This window comes from Pseudophryne corroboree, chromosome 11 (genome assembly GCF_028390025.1).
Source record: "Pseudophryne corroboree isolate aPseCor3 chromosome 11, aPseCor3.hap2, whole genome shotgun sequence".
NCBI lineage: Eukaryota > Metazoa > Chordata > Amphibia > Anura > Myobatrachidae > Pseudophryne > Pseudophryne corroboree.
The window spans coordinates 84,017,642-84,036,238 of NC_086454.1; the positions used below are offsets into that span (position 1 = coordinate 84,017,642).

The following is an 18,597-nucleotide window of genomic DNA, read 5'->3' on the forward strand; positions in this document are numbered from 1 at the left end:
TTCTGCCCCGTGACAGAGGGAGAGGAAAAAGGCTGCAGAAATCAGCCAGTTCCCAGGAACAGAAACCCTCTCCCGCCTCTGCCAAGCCCTCAGTATGACGCTGGGGCTTTACAAGCAGAATCAGGCACGGTGGGGGGCCCGTCTCAATGAATTTCAGCGCGCAGTGGGCTCACTCGCAAGTAGACCCCTGGATCCTTCAGGTGATATCTCAGGGGTACAAATTAGAATTCGAGACGTCTCCCCCTCACCGTTTTCCTAAAGTCGGCTTTACCGATGTCTCCTTCTGACAGGGAGACAGTTTTGGAAGCCATTCACAAGCTGTATTCCCAGCAGGTGATAATCAAGGTACCCCTCCTGCAACAGGGAACGGGGTATTATTCCACACTGTTGTGGTACCGAAGCCGGACGGCTCGGTGAGACCGATTCTAAATCTAAAATCTTTGAACACTTACATACAGAGGTTCAAATTCAAGATTGAGTCACTCAGAGCAGTGATTGCGAACCTGGAAGAAGGGGACTACATGATGTCTCGGGACATCAAGGATGCTTAGCTTCATGTCAAAATTTACCCTTCTCACCAAGGGTACCTCAGGTTTATGGTACAGAACTGTCACTATCAGTTCAGACGCTGCCATATGGATGGTCCACGGCACCCCGGGTCTTTACCAAGGTAATGGCCGAAATGATGATATTCCTTCGAAGGAAGGGAATTTTAGTTATCCCTTACTTGGACGATTCCCTGATAAGGGTAAGATCCAGGGAACAGTTGGAGGTCGGTGTAGCACTATCTCAGGTAGTGTTGCGGCAGCACGATTGGATTCTCAATATTCCAAAATCGCAGCTGGTTCCGACGACTTGTCTTCGGTTCCTAGGGATGATCCTGGACACAGTCCAGAAAAAGGTGTTTCTCCCGGAGGGGAAAGACAGGGAGTTATCCGAGCTAGTCAGGAACCTCCTAAAACCGAGCCAAGTCTCAGTGCATCAATGCACAAGGGTTCTGGGTAAAATGGTGGCTTCCTACGAAGCAATCCCATTCGGCAGATTCCACGCAAGAACTTTCCAGTGGGACCTGCTGGACAAATGGTCCGGGTCGCATCTTCAGATGCATCAGCGGATAACCCTGTCACCAAGGACAAGGGTGTCCCTCCTGTGGTGGTTGCAGAGTGCTCATCTTCTAGAGGGCCGCAGATTCGGCATTCAGGACTGGGTCCTGGTGACCACGGATGCCAGCCTGCGAGGCTGGGGAGCAGTCACACAGGGAAGGAATATCCAGGGCTTATGGTCAAGCCTGGAGACATCACTTCACATAAATATCCTGAAGCTAAGGGCCATTTACAATGCTCTAAGCTTAGCAAGACCTCTGCTTCAAGGTCAGCCGGTGTTGATCCAGTCGGACAACATCACGGCAGTCACCCACGTAAACAGACAGGGTGGCACAAGCAGCAGGAGGGCAATGGCAGAAGCGGCAAGGATTCTTCGCTGGGCGGAAAATCATGTGATAGCACTGTCAGCAGTATTCATTCCGGGAGTGGACAACTGGGAAGCAGACTTCCTCAGCACGACCTCCACCCGGGAGAGTAAGGACTTCACCCAGAAGTCTTCCACATGATTATAAACCGTTGGGAAAAACTCGACAGGTATTGCGCCAGGTCAAGGGACCCTCAGGCAATAGCTGTAGACGCTCTGGTAACACCGTGGGTGTACCAGTCAGTGTTTGTGTTCCCTCCTCTGCCTCTCATACCCAAGGTACTGAGATTGATAAGATGGAGAGGAGTAAGCACTATATTCGTGGCTCCGGATTGGCCAAGAAGGACTTGGTAACCAGAAATTCAAGAGATGCTCACGGAGGATCCGTGGCCTCTACCTCTAAGAAGGGACCTGCTCCAACAAGGACCCTGTCTGTTACAAGACTTACCGCGGCTGCGTTTGACGGCATGGCGGTTGAACGCCGGATCCTGAAGGAAAAAAGGCATTCCGGATGAAGTCATCCCTATCCTGATCAAAGCCAGGAAGGATGTAACCGCAAAACATTATCACCGCATTTGGCGAAAATATGTTGCGTGGTGCGAGGCCAGTAAGGCCCGACGGAGGAAATTCAACTGGGTCGATTCCTACATTTCCTGCAAACAGGAGTGTCTATGGGCCTGAAATTGGGGTCCATTAAGGTTCAAATTTCGGCCCTGTCAATTTTCTTCCAAAAAGAACTAGCTTCAGTCCCTGAAGTTCAGACGTTTGTAAAAGGGGTACTGCATATACAGCCTCCTTTTGTGCCTCCAGTGGCACTTTGGGATCTCAATGTAGTTTTTTGGGTTCCAAAAGTCACATTGGTTTGAACCACTTAAATCTGTGGAGTTAAAATATCTCACATGGAAAGTGGTCATGCTGTTTGCCCTGGCCTGGGCCAGGCGCGTGTCAGAATTGGCGGCTTTATCCTGTAAAAGCCCTTATCTGATTTTCCATTCGGACAGGGCGGAATTGAGGACTCGTCCTCAGTTTCTCCCTAAGGTGGTTTCAGCGTTTCACCTGAACCAACCTATTGTGGTGCCTGCGGCTACTAGGGACTTGGAGGACTCCAAGTTGCTAGACGTTGTCAGGGCCCTGAAAATATATGTTTCCAGGACGGCTGGAGTCAGAAAATCTGACTCGCTGTTTATCCTGTATGCACCCAACAAGCTGGGTGCTCCTGCTTCTAAGCAGACTATTGCTCGTTGGATTTGTAGTACAATTCAGCTTGCACATTCTGTGGCAGGCCTGCCACAGCCAAAAATCTGTAAATGCCCACTCCACAAGGAAGGTGGGCTCATCTTGGGCGGCTGCCCGAGGGGTCTCGGCTTTACAACTTTGCCGAGCAGCTACTTGGTCAGGAGCAAATACGTTTGTAAAATTCTACAAAATTGATACCCTGGCTGAGGAGGACCTGGAGTTCTCTCAATTGGTGCTGCAGAGTCATCCGCACTCTCCCGCCCGTTTGGGAGCTTTGGTATAATCCCCATGGTCCTTACGGAGTCCCCAGCATCCACTTAGGACGTTAGAGAAAATAAGAATTTACTTACCGATAATTCTATTTCTCGTAGTCCGTAGTGGATGCTGGGCGCCCATCCCAAGTGCGGATTGTCTGCAATACTGGTACATAGTTATTGTTACCAAAAAATCGGGTTATTGCTGTAGTGAGCCATCTTTTCTAGAGGCTCCTCTGTTATCATGCTGTTAACTGGGTTCAGATCACAGGTTGTACGGTGTGATTGGTGTGGCTGGTATGAGTCTTACCCGGGATTCAAAATCCTTCCTTATTGTGTACGCTCGTCCGGGCACAGTATCCTAACTGAGGCTTGGAGGAGGGTCATAGGGGGAGGAGCCAGTGCACACCAGATAGTCCTAAAGCTTTCTTTAGATGTGCCCAGTCTCCTGCGGAGCCGCTATTCCCCATGGTCCTTACGGAGTCCCCAGCATCCACTACGGACTACGAGAAATAGAATTATCGGTAAGTAAATTCTTATTTTTACATACACGCTATTAACCAAACTGCATCAACATACATTTCTTCACTCGTCTCAAAATATCTACCTACCCGACCTCTCCGCTCTGCACAAGATCTGCATCTCTCATCCACACGCATTACTTGTTCCCACTCAAAATTACAGGTCTTTATCCGGGCATCACCCACCCTGTGTAATGCCCTCCCATGCACAGTAATGCCCCATACACATGGGGTGACTAGATCGCTTAGAAATAAGGACAAATCGCTCCATGTGTATGCACCATAGTGATAGCGATGTGCGGCCCCGTGTGTCGCTATTGCCGGCACAGATAATTCAAGCATGCAGGCAATATCTAGTTAGATTGACTAGCATGTGTATACAGAATGCTGGTTAGCACAGATCACTCGGCACACATCGCTGTGTGTGTATAGCGATGTGTGCTGAGCGATCTGTACTAACCTAGATCGCTTAGCACACAGGCACAAGTCGCCCCCTCTCTTCTAGACTCCAAACCTTCAAGTTTTCCCTGAAAATTCACCTGTTCAGACAAGCATATCAATTCTGAGCCCACCCACATAACCTTCAATGTCTCCTATCTAATTACATCCTATCTGTACAGTCCACACATAACCTCACATTTTTTCTTTCTTCACTTTCACCTCCTCCTGACCCTTGGCCAACACTGCTTGGTGATCATCTCATACAGGCCTTTAAGAGCCTTTATAATCTGGCAGGACCATAGCACCTATCCTTGTGTATCAATGCCTATTTCCCTATAAATTGTAAACTTTCAAGCAGGACCCTCCTACCTCTAGGATTGTCTATTACCCAGTTTTGTTCCATTACTGTTTCCCCAATTGTAAAGCGCAACGGAATATGCTGTGCTATATAAGAAACTGTTAATAAATAAATACTTGGCAACAGATTTAACATTGAGTGATATTCTTGTTATCACTCGCTACGAATGAGAAATGGTGCTCCAGCTAATCAGCTCCTAACGGTCATATGTTGAAAAATGACTGGAGCTGATTGGCTGGAGCACTATTTATAATTCGTAACAGTTGATAACAAGAATATCACTTGTTAATAAATATGCCCCTTAGTACATTATTAGCTTTTTAGAAGCCTATGTAACTTGGCACTCTAATAGCGAATTAAGATGGGGGGAAAATTACTCAAGTAGGGGAATTGCCACCCGTGGCAGAACGTCTCAGTTACGCCAGGTGTCTCGAGCCGTATGGCTCAAAAAAAGATACATGTTTGTGGACACATCTGTAGTCCTGGTCCTAGGGATAACTTATGGTGGCCTTGTGCTCTTGAATACGGGTCCTAGCTATTCTTGTGGGCTTACATATATACATTTTTTTATATATTTTTCTAGAGCTGTCTGGCAATGAAATGGTTAGGTCTGTGTATATTTTTAGGTGTATATGTGTTTTTGATTTGATGTGTGAGTTTGTGTGGAAATAGTTTCAATTTTGAGGCGCCTTTCCTACACCCTAATAGCTGAATATAATTTTCAAACATCCTGAGGTTAAAAACCAACTTGGTGATGAACTGAGGTTCTGTAACAGTACTGAATAGTTTTTTGTTTGTTTTTTTCCATTTATGTGAAGTTTCTGAAATATTTATCTAATCATTAAACTGATATTAATTGTTGTAGTAAAATTGCCTTCTCTCCACCCCTGCAGCTGTTTGACAGGGTGAGAAATGAACAGCCAGATTGTGCAGAGAAGCTGATAGCGGTGAGCAGTGAACTCACACAGCCAGAGCTGGACCTCAGCAAGAAAGACCAGGAGACACTAATAGAGTGCATTGATATTGTGTTCCATTGTGCAGCTACAGTCCGCTTCAACGAGTCGCTTCGGTGAGTCTTTATTCTCTATAGGCTTTTACAGGACCCACTTCCACTGCTTTCAATACCTTGGAAACCTTTTATATGAAATGCCAATGACGTGGATGAAGAAACAAATATTTTCTATGTTAACACCTTCTGAATGTTTTTTACATACTGGTAATATTATTCCGTCTAGAACCATACTGGGACATTTTGATAATTAAAGTTCTGTGCTCTCCTCCTACAACAGTGATTTGGATAGTCACCTCTGTATCAAGTCTCTTGAAAGTATTACAGTCAAGGTGGGAAATGTAACACAGTTGTGTACGTGGTAATACATGGCCTGTAAATGAAGATATGTTCTGGTTACAGTGCAGGTGTTGCCCTACATGCGGTGGAAGTGGTCAGAACAAATATACCTATTAGAGAGCAGTCTCGACTACTTACCATCCCCTTCTCACCACGATAATGCCAGATGCGCACACCTTACATGATCCTATCACAGCATTGTATGTGATCTGTAGTGAGGCTCAGAAATAACGACGCAACTGTAGCCGACTTCTCTTCTGTCATACGCTTCGTAGCCCGATTCATTCTACAGAACGGAAGCGGGACCTTTATTTCGTGGTGTTGCTTGTTGTACCGTACATCGGGCACAAGTGGTCACGGGCTATATTCTAAAGTTGTGACATTCGTGTCTAATTCGGTGAGGGCGATTTTATTTATCTTAAATTCACTAAAGCTACTTTTTTGTTATCCATTTAAGACGGAAAAAAATTAAGTGTTTTTCAAATATTATTTTGGTGCTTCTGTATTTAGTCGAATTAAACCATATATATTAGGGGGAATTGAGGATAGCTGGTGCAAGAGATACTTTATGGTTTTACAGTTATAGTAGTACTAATACCAGTATTACCATTGTCTGGCGTTTGTGCACAGTAGCGCAGGCTATGGTAACTTTCTGCTTTGTTTATATTCTACCTCTTTTTATGCTTGTAGAGATGCCATGCAGTTAAATGTTATTGCAACACGACAGATGTTACATCTAGCCCAGCGGATGAAGAAACTGGAAGTGTTTATACACGTTTCCACTGCATATGCCAACTGCAACCGGAAGCAAATTGAAGAAATAGTATATCCTCCCCCTGTGGACCCAAGGAAGCTCATTGAGTCACTAGAGTGAGTGTTTTACTCATTTACTGTTTATAACATGTGCAACGTACTCCTGGGCACAGCCAGTGTGTGGGCTGAGCCAGTATGAGCTATAAGGCGCTAACTAGAAATACGTTACATCGCTGATGTACTGCATGAGCCAGGTTCAAGGGTCTTTGTGGATGAAGGGCTCCTTTCTTCTTTTTCATTCCACAATGTGGTTGTCTCTTAATCATGTAAGTAAACCTACACAGTGTTAATGTATTGGCAAAATCCACAGTACTGGGCTTAGTCGTACAGATGGAGCCATGCTCATTGAGCGTGGCCGCATCGCAGGAGAGCGGCGCGCCTGTGCCTCGGCCGAGCGTACACAGATGCTCCCATTCAAAGTGAATGTGGAGCGTGTGCGTCTGCAACGCACGCACATCTAATTCGTTACCAGCGGTGTGCACCTTGTCGCAGACGGAGTCGCGATTAGCGTGGCTACATCTGTAGTTGCGCAAGTGTGGCCGCAATGAGTGCACAGAAATATATGCCGATATTCACTGTTGTCTGCCCTCATTTGTCTGTCTGTGTCAGTAGCTGTCCTCACGAGATCCGGTGAAGTCGAAATGCAGACGCCGGGTTAGGCTGCGGGGGGAGGGGGGGGGGGGGGGTTGGGTTAAGTACAAGCTTCGGGAGGGGGTGGGGGTTTAGGTTCAGGCGCCACCGGGGGTGGGGGGGGATTAGGGTTAGGCTGCGGGGTGGGGGAGGTTCAGGCTGTGGGAAGGAAGGGTTAGGGAGACATTTTTGGTAGATAAGTATACTTGCCTTCCCCTGTTGGGATTACGATCAGCGGGATGCCGCGGACTGTATTCTGACCACCAGCATTCTCTACCCCACTGCGTCCTAACTATCAGCACTCATCTACACCTGGTGCAAGAGATCCATCTGAAATCACATGGATCTGTGCATAAACGTACCCCCGCATAGCCCATCATGCCATCCACACAAGCCCGTGAGATGCCCTGGAACACCCATTCAGCTGTAAGCGGAGAGGAGACTGTGATGCATATTCTGAATTGCTGACCTACACTCAGCTACTGAGCATGCACAATACATACAGTATCAATCCCTAAATGTACAGATTCAGGGTGACTATTGTAACGGTACTGTGCATTAACATGGGAATAAAATAACAAGCTGTACCTGTATAAAGGGATCCTCATATCTTTACAGTACTAACTACTATAAATTGGACAGTTTGTACAAATAGACAAAATGTTGCTAAAAGTACTGTGACAAGAATGCATTTGCTTTTATTGTACTAGACTGCTCATACTAGAAGCAACATCCAGGAGCATGCAGCCTGCAGGATCACTAGACTCTTCTGTACTGATGTAATCTAGGATGACTTCCTCCAGTGGAGGCCGTTTCTCGCTGCTAGCTCCAGCGTCCATAGATGTATGGCTAGATGGGTGTGTTATGCAGAGGAGACACAGTTTACACAGGGAAAGTGTAGCGATTGAGCAGATTGATTGTGCGCCTGCTGTAAACACAGACTGAAGCCTCATTTTAAATGGCAGCGCAGACATCGGTCATTACATTTGCAGAGCAAATCATTGTAATGAGATAAAGGGGTGGAGAGACCCATTTCAGGGTCATTCTTTGGCATGCAGTGTTGAACGCTTATTTCCACTCCACGAAGGGTTTTTTATTTTGAATCCTATAAGAGTTACTGCCAATCTCATCTCTCTATGTTTGGCATATACTACCGTAGGTGTCAGAATATTTGAGAGGCGCCAGTCTGTGTACTAGGTCGCAGGGCGGCCGCCATCTAGGTTTATCACTGGCTTTGTCAGGAGGAAGATAATGCCATTTCCAGCTGCTCTGCCTTCCCTCTTCCCACAGCCCATCTCCACCTGCCCCAGGGCTCTCCTCCCTCCCTGCTCCCAGCTCCAGCCCCTACAATGTGAGTCTAGTTACTGTGGACTGACCCCTCCGCTGGGGTAAGCCCTGCACCCTTCTCGCCTCCCACTTCCTATGTTCCTACCATCTACCCCTCACCTCATCCCCCTCCTTCCCCCACTAGATGGATATATTCATTACATTTAGGGGGTCATTCCGACCCGTTTGCACGCAGCTGTTTATCGCTGCGTTGCGAACTGGGTCGGAATGCGCATGCGCAGCAGCCACATTGCGCGTGCGCGACATTGCTGTCGCCGGGTTACGACGCGTACAAAGAAAGTGGTTGCAGAGCGGACCTCTGAGAAGATTGACAGGAAGAAGGTGGTCCTGGGCGTCTCCACGGCGTTGGCGGCCGTTTTCGGGGAGTGGATCGAAAAACGCAGGCGTGTCCAGTCCAACGGAGGGCGGATGTATGACGTCAGAAGCGGCTTCAGCATCGCAGGGAGCATCGCACAGGGTAAGTATGTCCAGGGCAACTCTGAAACTGCTTGATTTTTTTTTTAGCTTAGCAGGTCTGCACAAGCGATCACAGCCCTGCTAAGCTAAAATACACTCCCCCATAGGTGGGGACTGTTGATCGCAGCAGCAGCTAAAAGTTGCTGGCTGCGATCGACTCGGAATGAGGGCCTTAGTGCGGACGCTGATGACACTTATGTGGTTTAATATATACTAGTATTATGTTACATTCTGGGGCCGGTACTGTGCACTTGTGACGCACACTTCCGGTGTGTGGGGGTCCGGAAGTCTGGACAAAGTGGACTGAGGTCTGGCTATTTAGTGGTGCCATGGGCAGCGGTGTTTATGCTGTAGCTTCTGGACTTGGATTATCTTCTCTCGTCTTGACAAAGTTCCTTACTGGACAGAAACGTCAACATATACATTCAGCAATCTTGGGGTGCCAAAATTAATTTGTCTCCCCCCCCCCCCCCCCCCCCTTTCCACCCCCCTCTCACCATCTAAAAACCTTGTGCGCCCCTTTATACTACCCTGTGCTCCAGTGATCATTCCCAATAAAGGCAGCGCTCTCTTTTAAGTACAGTGAGGGTAAAGAATCTTCTAATGCTGATCGGTAATGCTGATTTGAATGCACTTTTGCAGGCAGATGGCAATATCGTGTGAAATCACTTCCCTAGCTATCAGCTGCTCTGCATAAAAGCAGGGTGAAACCTTGAAGCTCACACTCCAAATATGTTGCAAAACAAATGTAAGCTTTAAGGCCCATACACTAGTACATTTTGAGCTCACTTTTGGCATTTGAAGCCGCTGTCCGTCAGCCTGTTTTACCGGCCGAGTGAACTGTGGAAAGTGGTTCACCCCCATGAACCTCGCTGGCCAGGTGAAAATTGCTCAGTGTGTATACACTGATCTGTTTTCCTGCCGGTGATGTTCACAGCCTCCCAACCCAAAAACGCCCAGTGTGTATGCACCTTAAGTTTAAGTAATGTGTTCCTTTTTAAAGCCTTCTTTTCTAGAGGTGTGGATGCTTAGATGAACGCCTGTATGGTATTTCCCACATATCCATTTAAAAAATATATATATTTTTTGTTAGTCTAAGTACAAAGATGACATAATGAGGTAATAGTAGCCTGTGCATTTCTGGCTCCTGTTCATGATGCCAGAGGGAATTAATTCAGCAACTGTTGATGGGTGGAAATGTAATGTCCGGGCCAGACATTCTATAATTACTGCTCCGGGTAACCCACGTAGTGGGAGGTAAGTGTAAAAATAAGTGTCTGAAACTGGGCAGAGTGAACAGTGCAATAGTTCTCACACTGCTGTGCGTGGACTGCAGCGGATCAGACCATGCAAAGCCTGTCACTGTCGGTGTTTACTCTATGTATAGCATAGACTGTTTTGAGTATGTATAAGATTTGAAGTTATTGTGACGTTCAATAAATGTGTTTTGCTTGCAATAGATTTTATTTGATACTTTGGTCAGAGTATTGCAGACATGGTAAATAAACTCCACCAGCAGATTACTTTTAATTTTTGTTTTGAGCCTCTTGCAGCTTCTACCAAATAGGGTATACTTTCTATTGCCACCCTGTGCATTTCAGCCATGCCTTTATAGCATAAAGAAGAATGATCTATTTTCTTAATATTCTCTGCATTTAAACGTGGTCTGTTCTACAAGGCAGCCTTTGTGTCCTACCTAAGGTCAGGATGTGTTACTGTTTTGATAGAAAGAAGTGGCTGTAAAGGCCAGTACTCACGGCCTGATGCTGTAGAGATGTGTGCTGAGCGAACCGCTCAGAACACATCTCTCCCGGCACTCAGCACAGCGCGATCTGTGCTGAGCGTGCGGGGGAAGACGGGGGTGCCGCTCACTTCACCCAGCGGGTGAAGTGAGCGTCCGCTAGATTGGCCTGCATGCAGGCCAATCTAGCAGCAGCGATAGCGATGCGCGGGGCTGCGCATCGCTATCGCTGTTAGGGCTACACACGGAGCGATCTTGCTGAAAATCTAAGCAATCTAGTCAGATTGCTTAGATTATCGCTCTGTGTGTACCCCCCTTAAGAAAAAGCAATACCTTGCACCTTCCCTTATCTAGCCCCTCATATTTATTAAACCATAAGTGCACCTACGGTTAGTGCTCTTGTTAAGAAACGCTCCATGACCTGCATAGATGTTTGGCTTTCCGTACAAAACCGGTTTGAAAACCTCTAGTGCTAGTATTTTAGCCACAAGTCTTACAAGTATCGTTACACTGAGCCCAGCCCTTCTGTCAGATCTGACCTTTATATTGTAAAAGGCAACTAGGCTACGTGCTAAGCAGCAGTGTGAGAGATTAGGTGTGAATGCTGCATAGTATTTGTGTAGCGAGATCTAAAGCTGCTGATTTGGTTTACTTTTTCTGGGGGTTTTTTTTTTTTCATAGATTGGTATTAAGAGAGGAGTCTTCACATACCTTGTGTGGGTCAGTAGGAATAAGTCCTCACAGGTTTTAGCTGGGGAAAATAAAATTAAGTGACTTAAGTTTAAAATAAATAAATAAAAATGAATATGATTTCTGTGTTGCATTGCTGCATGGTTACTGTAAAGGTCAGCATTTCAATAGGATGTGTATTTTAAATACTTTCTTGCAGCCTTAGGGGAGGTTGTCTAGCTTGGAACAGCTCATCTAGAAAGAAAAGCTGGTACAACACAGTTGCACAAATAGGATAACTTTGCATGGATTAAAGTCTGCTCCCATTAACTCACATCTAAAATGAAATCTATCCTTTTGGGACATCATCTACTTACAGGTTGCTCCTCCTCTCATCCCAACCGGACCCTTCCACTGCTGTCTGTCCCCTGCACCCCTTTGTTCCTGTCAACCCAGACTTCCGTCTTTAAAGATGAAGTTATGGCCGTCATCAGGTTCTCCCTTTAGTCATATCACCTTCTGAGCTCCCTTTCTCCTACTGCCTGTTCCCATCTTGCCCACCTTGTCAACATTTCTCCTTCATTGTGCTTTGTCTCCTCTGCAATCAGGCATGCCCTTGTCCCTACCATCCTTAAAAAAAAAAAAAAAAAAACCCTGATGCTTTCTCTTATTACCGCCCATCTATCTCATTCCCTTTGCCTCCAAGCTCCTTGAGTGGAATGTCCTACAGCGTTCTTACCACCTTTCTTTCTTCCCATTCCCTCATAGACATACTTCACTCTTCATCTACTTGACAAAAACTGCCCTCACTGAATCAGTAAATGAACCTTATTGCTGCCATATCCAATGACTACTCCTCTCTGCTGCCTATGATACTGTGAATGATCCTCTACTCAAATCCTTCACGCCCTTGGTCTGTATGACACAACCCTCTCCTGGCTGTCCTGCTACCTTTTTTTTTTACCGCTCTTTCTTTCTCTTCCCTTCTCATGACTCCTCCTCTCTCCCTCTTCCACCACCAGATGGTGTCTCCCATGGTTCTGTTCTCGGTCTCCTCCCTTCATACTTCCTCCCTAGGTAAACCTCTATGCTTATAATACTAGAATCTCTTCCTCTCTTTCCATGAACTCTGCCTCTCGCTAATTATGCTTCCATCTGTCTGTCAGCTCTATCCTCCTGGATGTCCTAAGCGCTTTCTTAAACTTAATATGTTTCCGACTGCACTCACTGTTCTCCCACCCGAGTACCTTTACCTCTCTCCACTTCGCTGTCATTGGTAACCTCACCATCTCTTGTATCCTGCAAGTCTGGTAACCTCACCATCTCTTGTATCCTGCAAGTCTACTCTCTAGGAGCTACCATTGACTCTCCCCTCTCCTTCAAAACCCACATTCAGGCACTCCCAGTATTAACAGGTGGAAGTGTTTTGATGGCTCATAGTGGCAGTGATTGTCCGTTTCTGTTGGGAGCTGTCCTGTCTTGGGGGTCACCAACCCCCTTTAATAACAAACATCAAGTAACCGAGCGCTCACCTGTCTAAATCTGTAAGTAGTGCCGTATCTGGATTGTGTGTTACAGAAGAATAAACCCAGAGTCGCTACCAATTGCTTATTCTGTAGTAACTCTATGGTAGTCCTGTATTCGGCTAGTTGGTGCAGGTGTGTGCAGCGTGCATGTCTGTATAAAGGCCTCAGTGGCACTCTTGGTATAAATAACTCAGGATTATAGTGTGTGTAGAGAGCCTGTGCAATTAAGAAGCTATGTGGCCCTTCTCGTAAAGGATGCAGAGTCTAATGTTGTATAATAAATAATACAGTTGTAACAATTGTGTGTCCCATCCCCACTCTGTTCACTTGCTCTTATGGAGACAGGTGGGTGTATTGTAGTTATAAGATATGCAGAAACCGAAATACAGACTTAGTCTGGAGGCTGGGTACACACCACACAACATCCGGACAATATATCGCTCACATCTCATAGTGTGCGCCCGCGATTGTGCTTTCCCGGCTGTCGTACCACCTGATGTACTGCATACCAGATGGGCCGACACTGCAGATGACCGAGTGCAGGCAAATTCTGGATGTACCAATATGTCTCTCTGCAATGCGATATATATTGTGCAGTGTGAATGGCCAGCACGATATATCAGTACATCGTCATGCCATTGCTGGGTACACACATCATGTAGGGTCTACCCAACCTTACACATAAACTGACTCAAGAGTCATGTAGAGTGGAAACTGGGATAATGTGCTGTTCCCCTGGATTATTGCTGCTTCCACTTTTGTCTCTCCAGTCTCATACCTTTTCTCCACCTGGAGGGAAAGAAACCCCTCATCCAGTCCCTTTTCATCTCTGCAACCTTCTCTTTTATACCATTCTCAACTCCAACCTTTCTACTCTCCAACCCACTCTGAATGCTGCTGTTGGACTCCTCTTTCTTTCCAACAATACTGCTTCTGGCTTCCCCTCCCCTACAGTCACCTTTTAAAGCCCTCACCTAGTCGGGTGTGGTTCATCAAATCGACAGTGTCTAGGTCGACAACTATAGGTCGACAGCCACTAGGTCGACATGGATGGAAGGTCGACAGGGTTTCTAGGTCGACATGTGCTAGGTCGACGTCTAAAGGTCGACAGGATTTTAATTTTTTTTGTGTCGTTTTCTTCGTAGAGTGACCGGGATCCCAAATTAGTGCACCGCTTCGCTCGCCATGCTTCGGGCATGGTGCCTTCGCTTCGCTCGGCACACTTTACCGTTCCAATCGTAGTCCACGTGGATCGTTAAGTATGAAAAAATTTTAAAAAAGAAAAAAAATGTGAAAAACTCATGTCGACCTTTAAGACCTGTCGACCTAGCACATGTTGACCTAGAAACCCTGTCGACCTTCCATCCATGTCGACCTAGTGACTGTCGACCTATAGTGGTCGACCTAAACATTGTCGACCTAGACACTGACGATCTTCAGACCGGATCCCCACCTAGTCATCTCCCCTTACCCCCTTACATCTGACCTCCTCTCACTCTTGCATACAACTACTGTTTCGCTTCCCAACGGTCTCCTGCCTCCAAGATTTTATGTTTGCCACTGGATCTCTTTTCTCTCCCTATCAGACTCTCCATCTCTCTCCAAAGCTTCAGACAGGCTCTCAAAATCCATTTTTATAAAAGCCTTCCAGCTCTAATCCTAACTAGGTCTCTGTGTTCCTTGCACACTGTCTCTCATTTCTGTCGCCTCTGTCTGTGTGCCCATGCCCAACCCTTGTACGCTCTCGTCCTCATGCTCTCTTCCCATCCTCACTTACAGCATCCCTTCATCTCCTCCTTGCCAGCAGTGGCACTGAACCTTCAGTTTCAGCTGGTGCTGCCTTGTGGGTGTGATGTCTGCATGTGCGGCAATATTTGTGTTTGATAATTATAATAATAAGGTGTCAGGAAAATTCATGTTCTCTAGTTTTTCAAAGGTGTTGGGACAATTAGTGATTGCAGATTATATATAACACGCCAGGAAATTGTTCCCATAGCCTTTTTAAAAAGTCTTAACTGGTTAAGCATTACTAAAGAGCAGCGTTTCCCATCTTCATTCTCCAAGCGGGTTTCCCTGGAGCAGTGATGGTTGTACATGCTACAAAGGTTTTGTATTTGGTCTGTTTCCCACTTACTAGTCTGCTGGATATATGTTTTGGTTGCAGAATCGACTTACTCCTAGTAACAAAATGAAATCCATTGCTGTTCACAGATGGATGGACGATGGCTTGGTGAACGCTATCACCCCAAAACTCATCGGAGACAGGCCGAACACTTACACGTATACGAAGGCCTTGGCAGAATATATAGTTCAGCAAGAAGGAAGCAAACTGAACATAGCGATTGTCAGGCCATCCATTGTTGGGGCCAGTTGGAAAGAACCGTTTCCCGTAAGTCAGCCTGTTCTCTGTAACCCCACAATATACTCTCCTTACCATCCTTCAGTAGTCCTTTCTGTAAATCATTGATATTACGTGTTGCTTGTGAAATACCTCTGAGTGCCCTTTACTTCATTGTTTCTCTGCCCTCCGGCACTTTCTACAGAAAAGTAAAAAATATTTGTCCCTTAGACATCATAAAGTAAATTGCTGGGTGGATGTAAATTCTTTCCTCTGTAACAGGTTGTATGGTGTAGAACTCACGTCTGTTTTCCACCACAGATTCTGTGCATTTGTTAGGGCTCCATTCAGTATTCTCAATCTTATCACAAATATTATCAGGCAATATCGACACATTTTTTTTTTTCTTCAAAATTGAACACAGCCTGATTAGCAATAAACTTTGTGGGGATAGCTGTTGCGGTATCACACTGTTCCTGTGAAGTTCTCGACTGCTTTGTTTTCGGAATTACGGAAACTTGCTTTAACAGTGCGAACAGTCCACTTCCCTGCGATGTGATGAGTGGTAGGTGTATGCCCAGCCTTCCAAAAGTGTCTAAATTGATTTGTATGAAGGTTTTATATTAGTCTGTGTACATTTTTGTTTGTGTTTTTTTTTTCAATATAAAACGTAGATATAAATTTTATATATAAAACTACATAAATTTTCTCTTACGTCCTAGAGGTTGCTGGGGACTCCGTAAGGACCATGGAGAATAGACGGGCGCCGCAGGAGACATGGGCACTATAAAGAAACTTTAGAATGGGTGTGCACTGGCTCCTCCCTCTATGCCCCTCCTCCAGACCTCAGTTAGATCCTGTGCCCAGAGGAGACTGGGTGCTTTCAGGGGAGCTCTCCTGAGCTTCTCTGTAAAAAAGAATTTTGTTAGGTTTTTTATTTTCAGGGAGTCCTGCTGGCAACAGGCTCCCTGCGTCGTGGGACTGAGGAGAGAGAAGCAGACCTACTTCAGTGATAGGCTCTGCTTCTTAGGCTGCTGGACACCATTAGCTCCAGAGGGATCGGAACGCAGGTCTCACCCTAGCCGTTCGTCCCAGAGCCGCGCCGCCGTTCTCCTTGCAGAGCCGGAAGATAGAAGCCGGGTGAGTATACGAAGAAAGAAGACTTCACAGGCGGCAGAAGACTTCGGATCTTCACTGAGGTAACGCGCACACACGATACAGGCACGGATGGGTTCAGGGCGCAGGGGGGGCGCCCTGGGCAGCAATAATCCTCTTGGCTGGCATAAATGTATATTAAGCTGTGGCATTATTATATACAATCCCCGCCAGGTTTTTTTGTATTTTGAACGGGACCGAAGCCCACCGCTGAGGGGGCGGAGCTTGATCCCACCGCACTAACCAGCGCCATTTTCTCCACAGCACGCTGCTGAGAAGCTGGCTCCCCGGACTCTCCCCTGCTGAACACGGTGACAGAGGGCTTTGAAGGAGGGGGGGGGGCACATAATTTTGGCGCAGTCAGTATATTAAAAAAAGCGCTATATATATATATCTGGGAATTGTGTTTCCTGGGTCATTGGCGCTGGGTGTGTGCTGGCATACTCTCTCTCTGTCTCTCCAAAGGGCCTTGTTGGGGACCTGTCTCCAGATTAGAGATTTCCCTGAGTGTGTGGGGTATCGGTATGTGTGTCGGCATGTCTGAAGCGGAAGCCTCTTCTAGGGAGGAGGTGGAGCAAATGAATGTGGTGTCTCTGTCGGCAACGCCGACACCTGATTGGGTGGATATGTGGAATGTTTAAAATGCAAATGTGAATGTATTACACAAAAGGTTGGACAAAGCGGAGTCCAGGGAAAGTACAGGGAGTCAATCCCTGCCTTTCACTATGTCACAGGGCCCTTCGGGGTCTCAGAAGCGCCTACTATCCCAAGTAGTAGACACTGATACCGACACGGATTCTGACTCCAGTGTCGACTACGATGATGCGAGGTTGCAGCCAAAATTGGCGAAAAGTATTCATTATATGATTATTGCAATAAAAGATGTGTTGCATATCACAGACGACCCCTCTGTACCTGACATGAGGGTCCACATGTTTAAAGAAAAGAAACCTGAGGTTACTTTCCCCCCTTCACATGAGCTAAATGAGTTGTTTGAAAGGGCTTGGGAAACTCCAGACAAGAAACTGCAGATTCCCAAAAGGATTATTATGGCGTATCCTTTCCCGACTAAGGACAGGATACGGTGGGAATCCTCCCCCATGGTGTACAAAGCGTTGACGCGCTTATCCAAAAAGGTGGCGCTGCCGTCTCAAGATACCGCAGCCCTCAAGGATCCTGCTGATCGCAGGCAGGAGACTACCTTGAAGTCTATTTACACGCATACTGATACATTACTCAGACCGTCGATAGCGTCTGCTTGGGTTTTTTAGCGCTGTAGCAGCGTGGACAGATACCTTGTCTGCTGAAATTGAGACACTGGATAAGGATACCATTTTATTGACCTTGGGTCATATTAAGGATGCTATCCTATATATGAGAGATGCTCAGAGAGACGTTGGCCTACTGGGTTGCAGAGCCAACGCCATGGCGATTTCTACTAGGCGAGCCCTGTGGACCCGCCAATGGACGGGTGATGCCGACTCAAAGAGGCATATGGAGGTTTTGCCTTACAAGGGTGAGGACTTATTTGGGGAAGGTCTCACGGACCTGGTTTCTACAGCTACTGCAGGTAAATCCATCTTTTTACCTTATGTTTCCTCACAGCCAAAGAAAACGCCACATTATCAGATGCAGTCCTTTCGGTCGCATAAATCCAAAAGAGTACGGGGATCTTCCTTTCTCGCCAGAGGTAAGGGCAGATGGAAAAAGCTGCTAACTACAGCTAATTCCCAGGAGCAGAAGTCCTCCCCGGCTTCTACGAAATCCACCGCATGACGCTGGGGCTCAGCTGAGGGAATCCGCCCCAGTGGGGGCACGTCTTTGACTTTTCAGCCATGTCTGGGTTCAATCACAGGTGGATCCCTGGGCAATAGACATTGTTTCCCAGGGTTACAAGCTGGAATTCGAAGAGTTGCCTCCTCGCCGGTTTTTCAAATCGGCCCTACCAGCTTCTTCCCCAGAGAGGGAGTTAGTTTTAAATGCAATTCAAAAACTGTGTCTTCAACAAGTGGTGGTCAAAGTTCCCCTGCTTCAACAGGGGATGGGGTACTTCTCAACCCTGTTTGTGGTCCCGAAACCGGATGGTTCGGTCAGACCCATTCTGAATTTAAAATCCTTAAACCTATACTTGAAAAAGTTAAAATTCAAGATGGAATCGTTCAGAGCGGTCATCGCCAGCCTGGACAGGGGGGATTATATGGTGTCCCTGGACAAAAAGGATGCATACCTTTATGTCCCCATATATCCTCCTCATCAGGCGTTCCTGAGATTTGCTGTACAGGACTGTCATTACCAAT

General features: G+C 46.5%; 1 protein-coding gene across 2 annotated transcripts in view; it reads left to right on the forward strand.

The window, feature by feature from the left end:
* FAR1 (fatty acyl-CoA reductase 1) overlaps positions 1–18,597 on the forward strand; it is a 177,145-nt gene that overhangs the window by 131,581 nt on the left and 26,967 nt on the right. For both annotated transcript variants that reach the window (XM_063944487.1, XM_063944486.1), the window contains 3 exons: positions 5,171–5,346; positions 6,316–6,495; positions 15,019–15,196. In XM_063944487.1, coding sequence (XP_063800557.1) covers positions 5,171–5,346; positions 6,316–6,495; positions 15,019–15,196 — 534 coding nt within the window. The remainder of the gene's footprint in view (positions 1–5,170; positions 5,347–6,315; positions 6,496–15,018; positions 15,197–18,597) is intronic.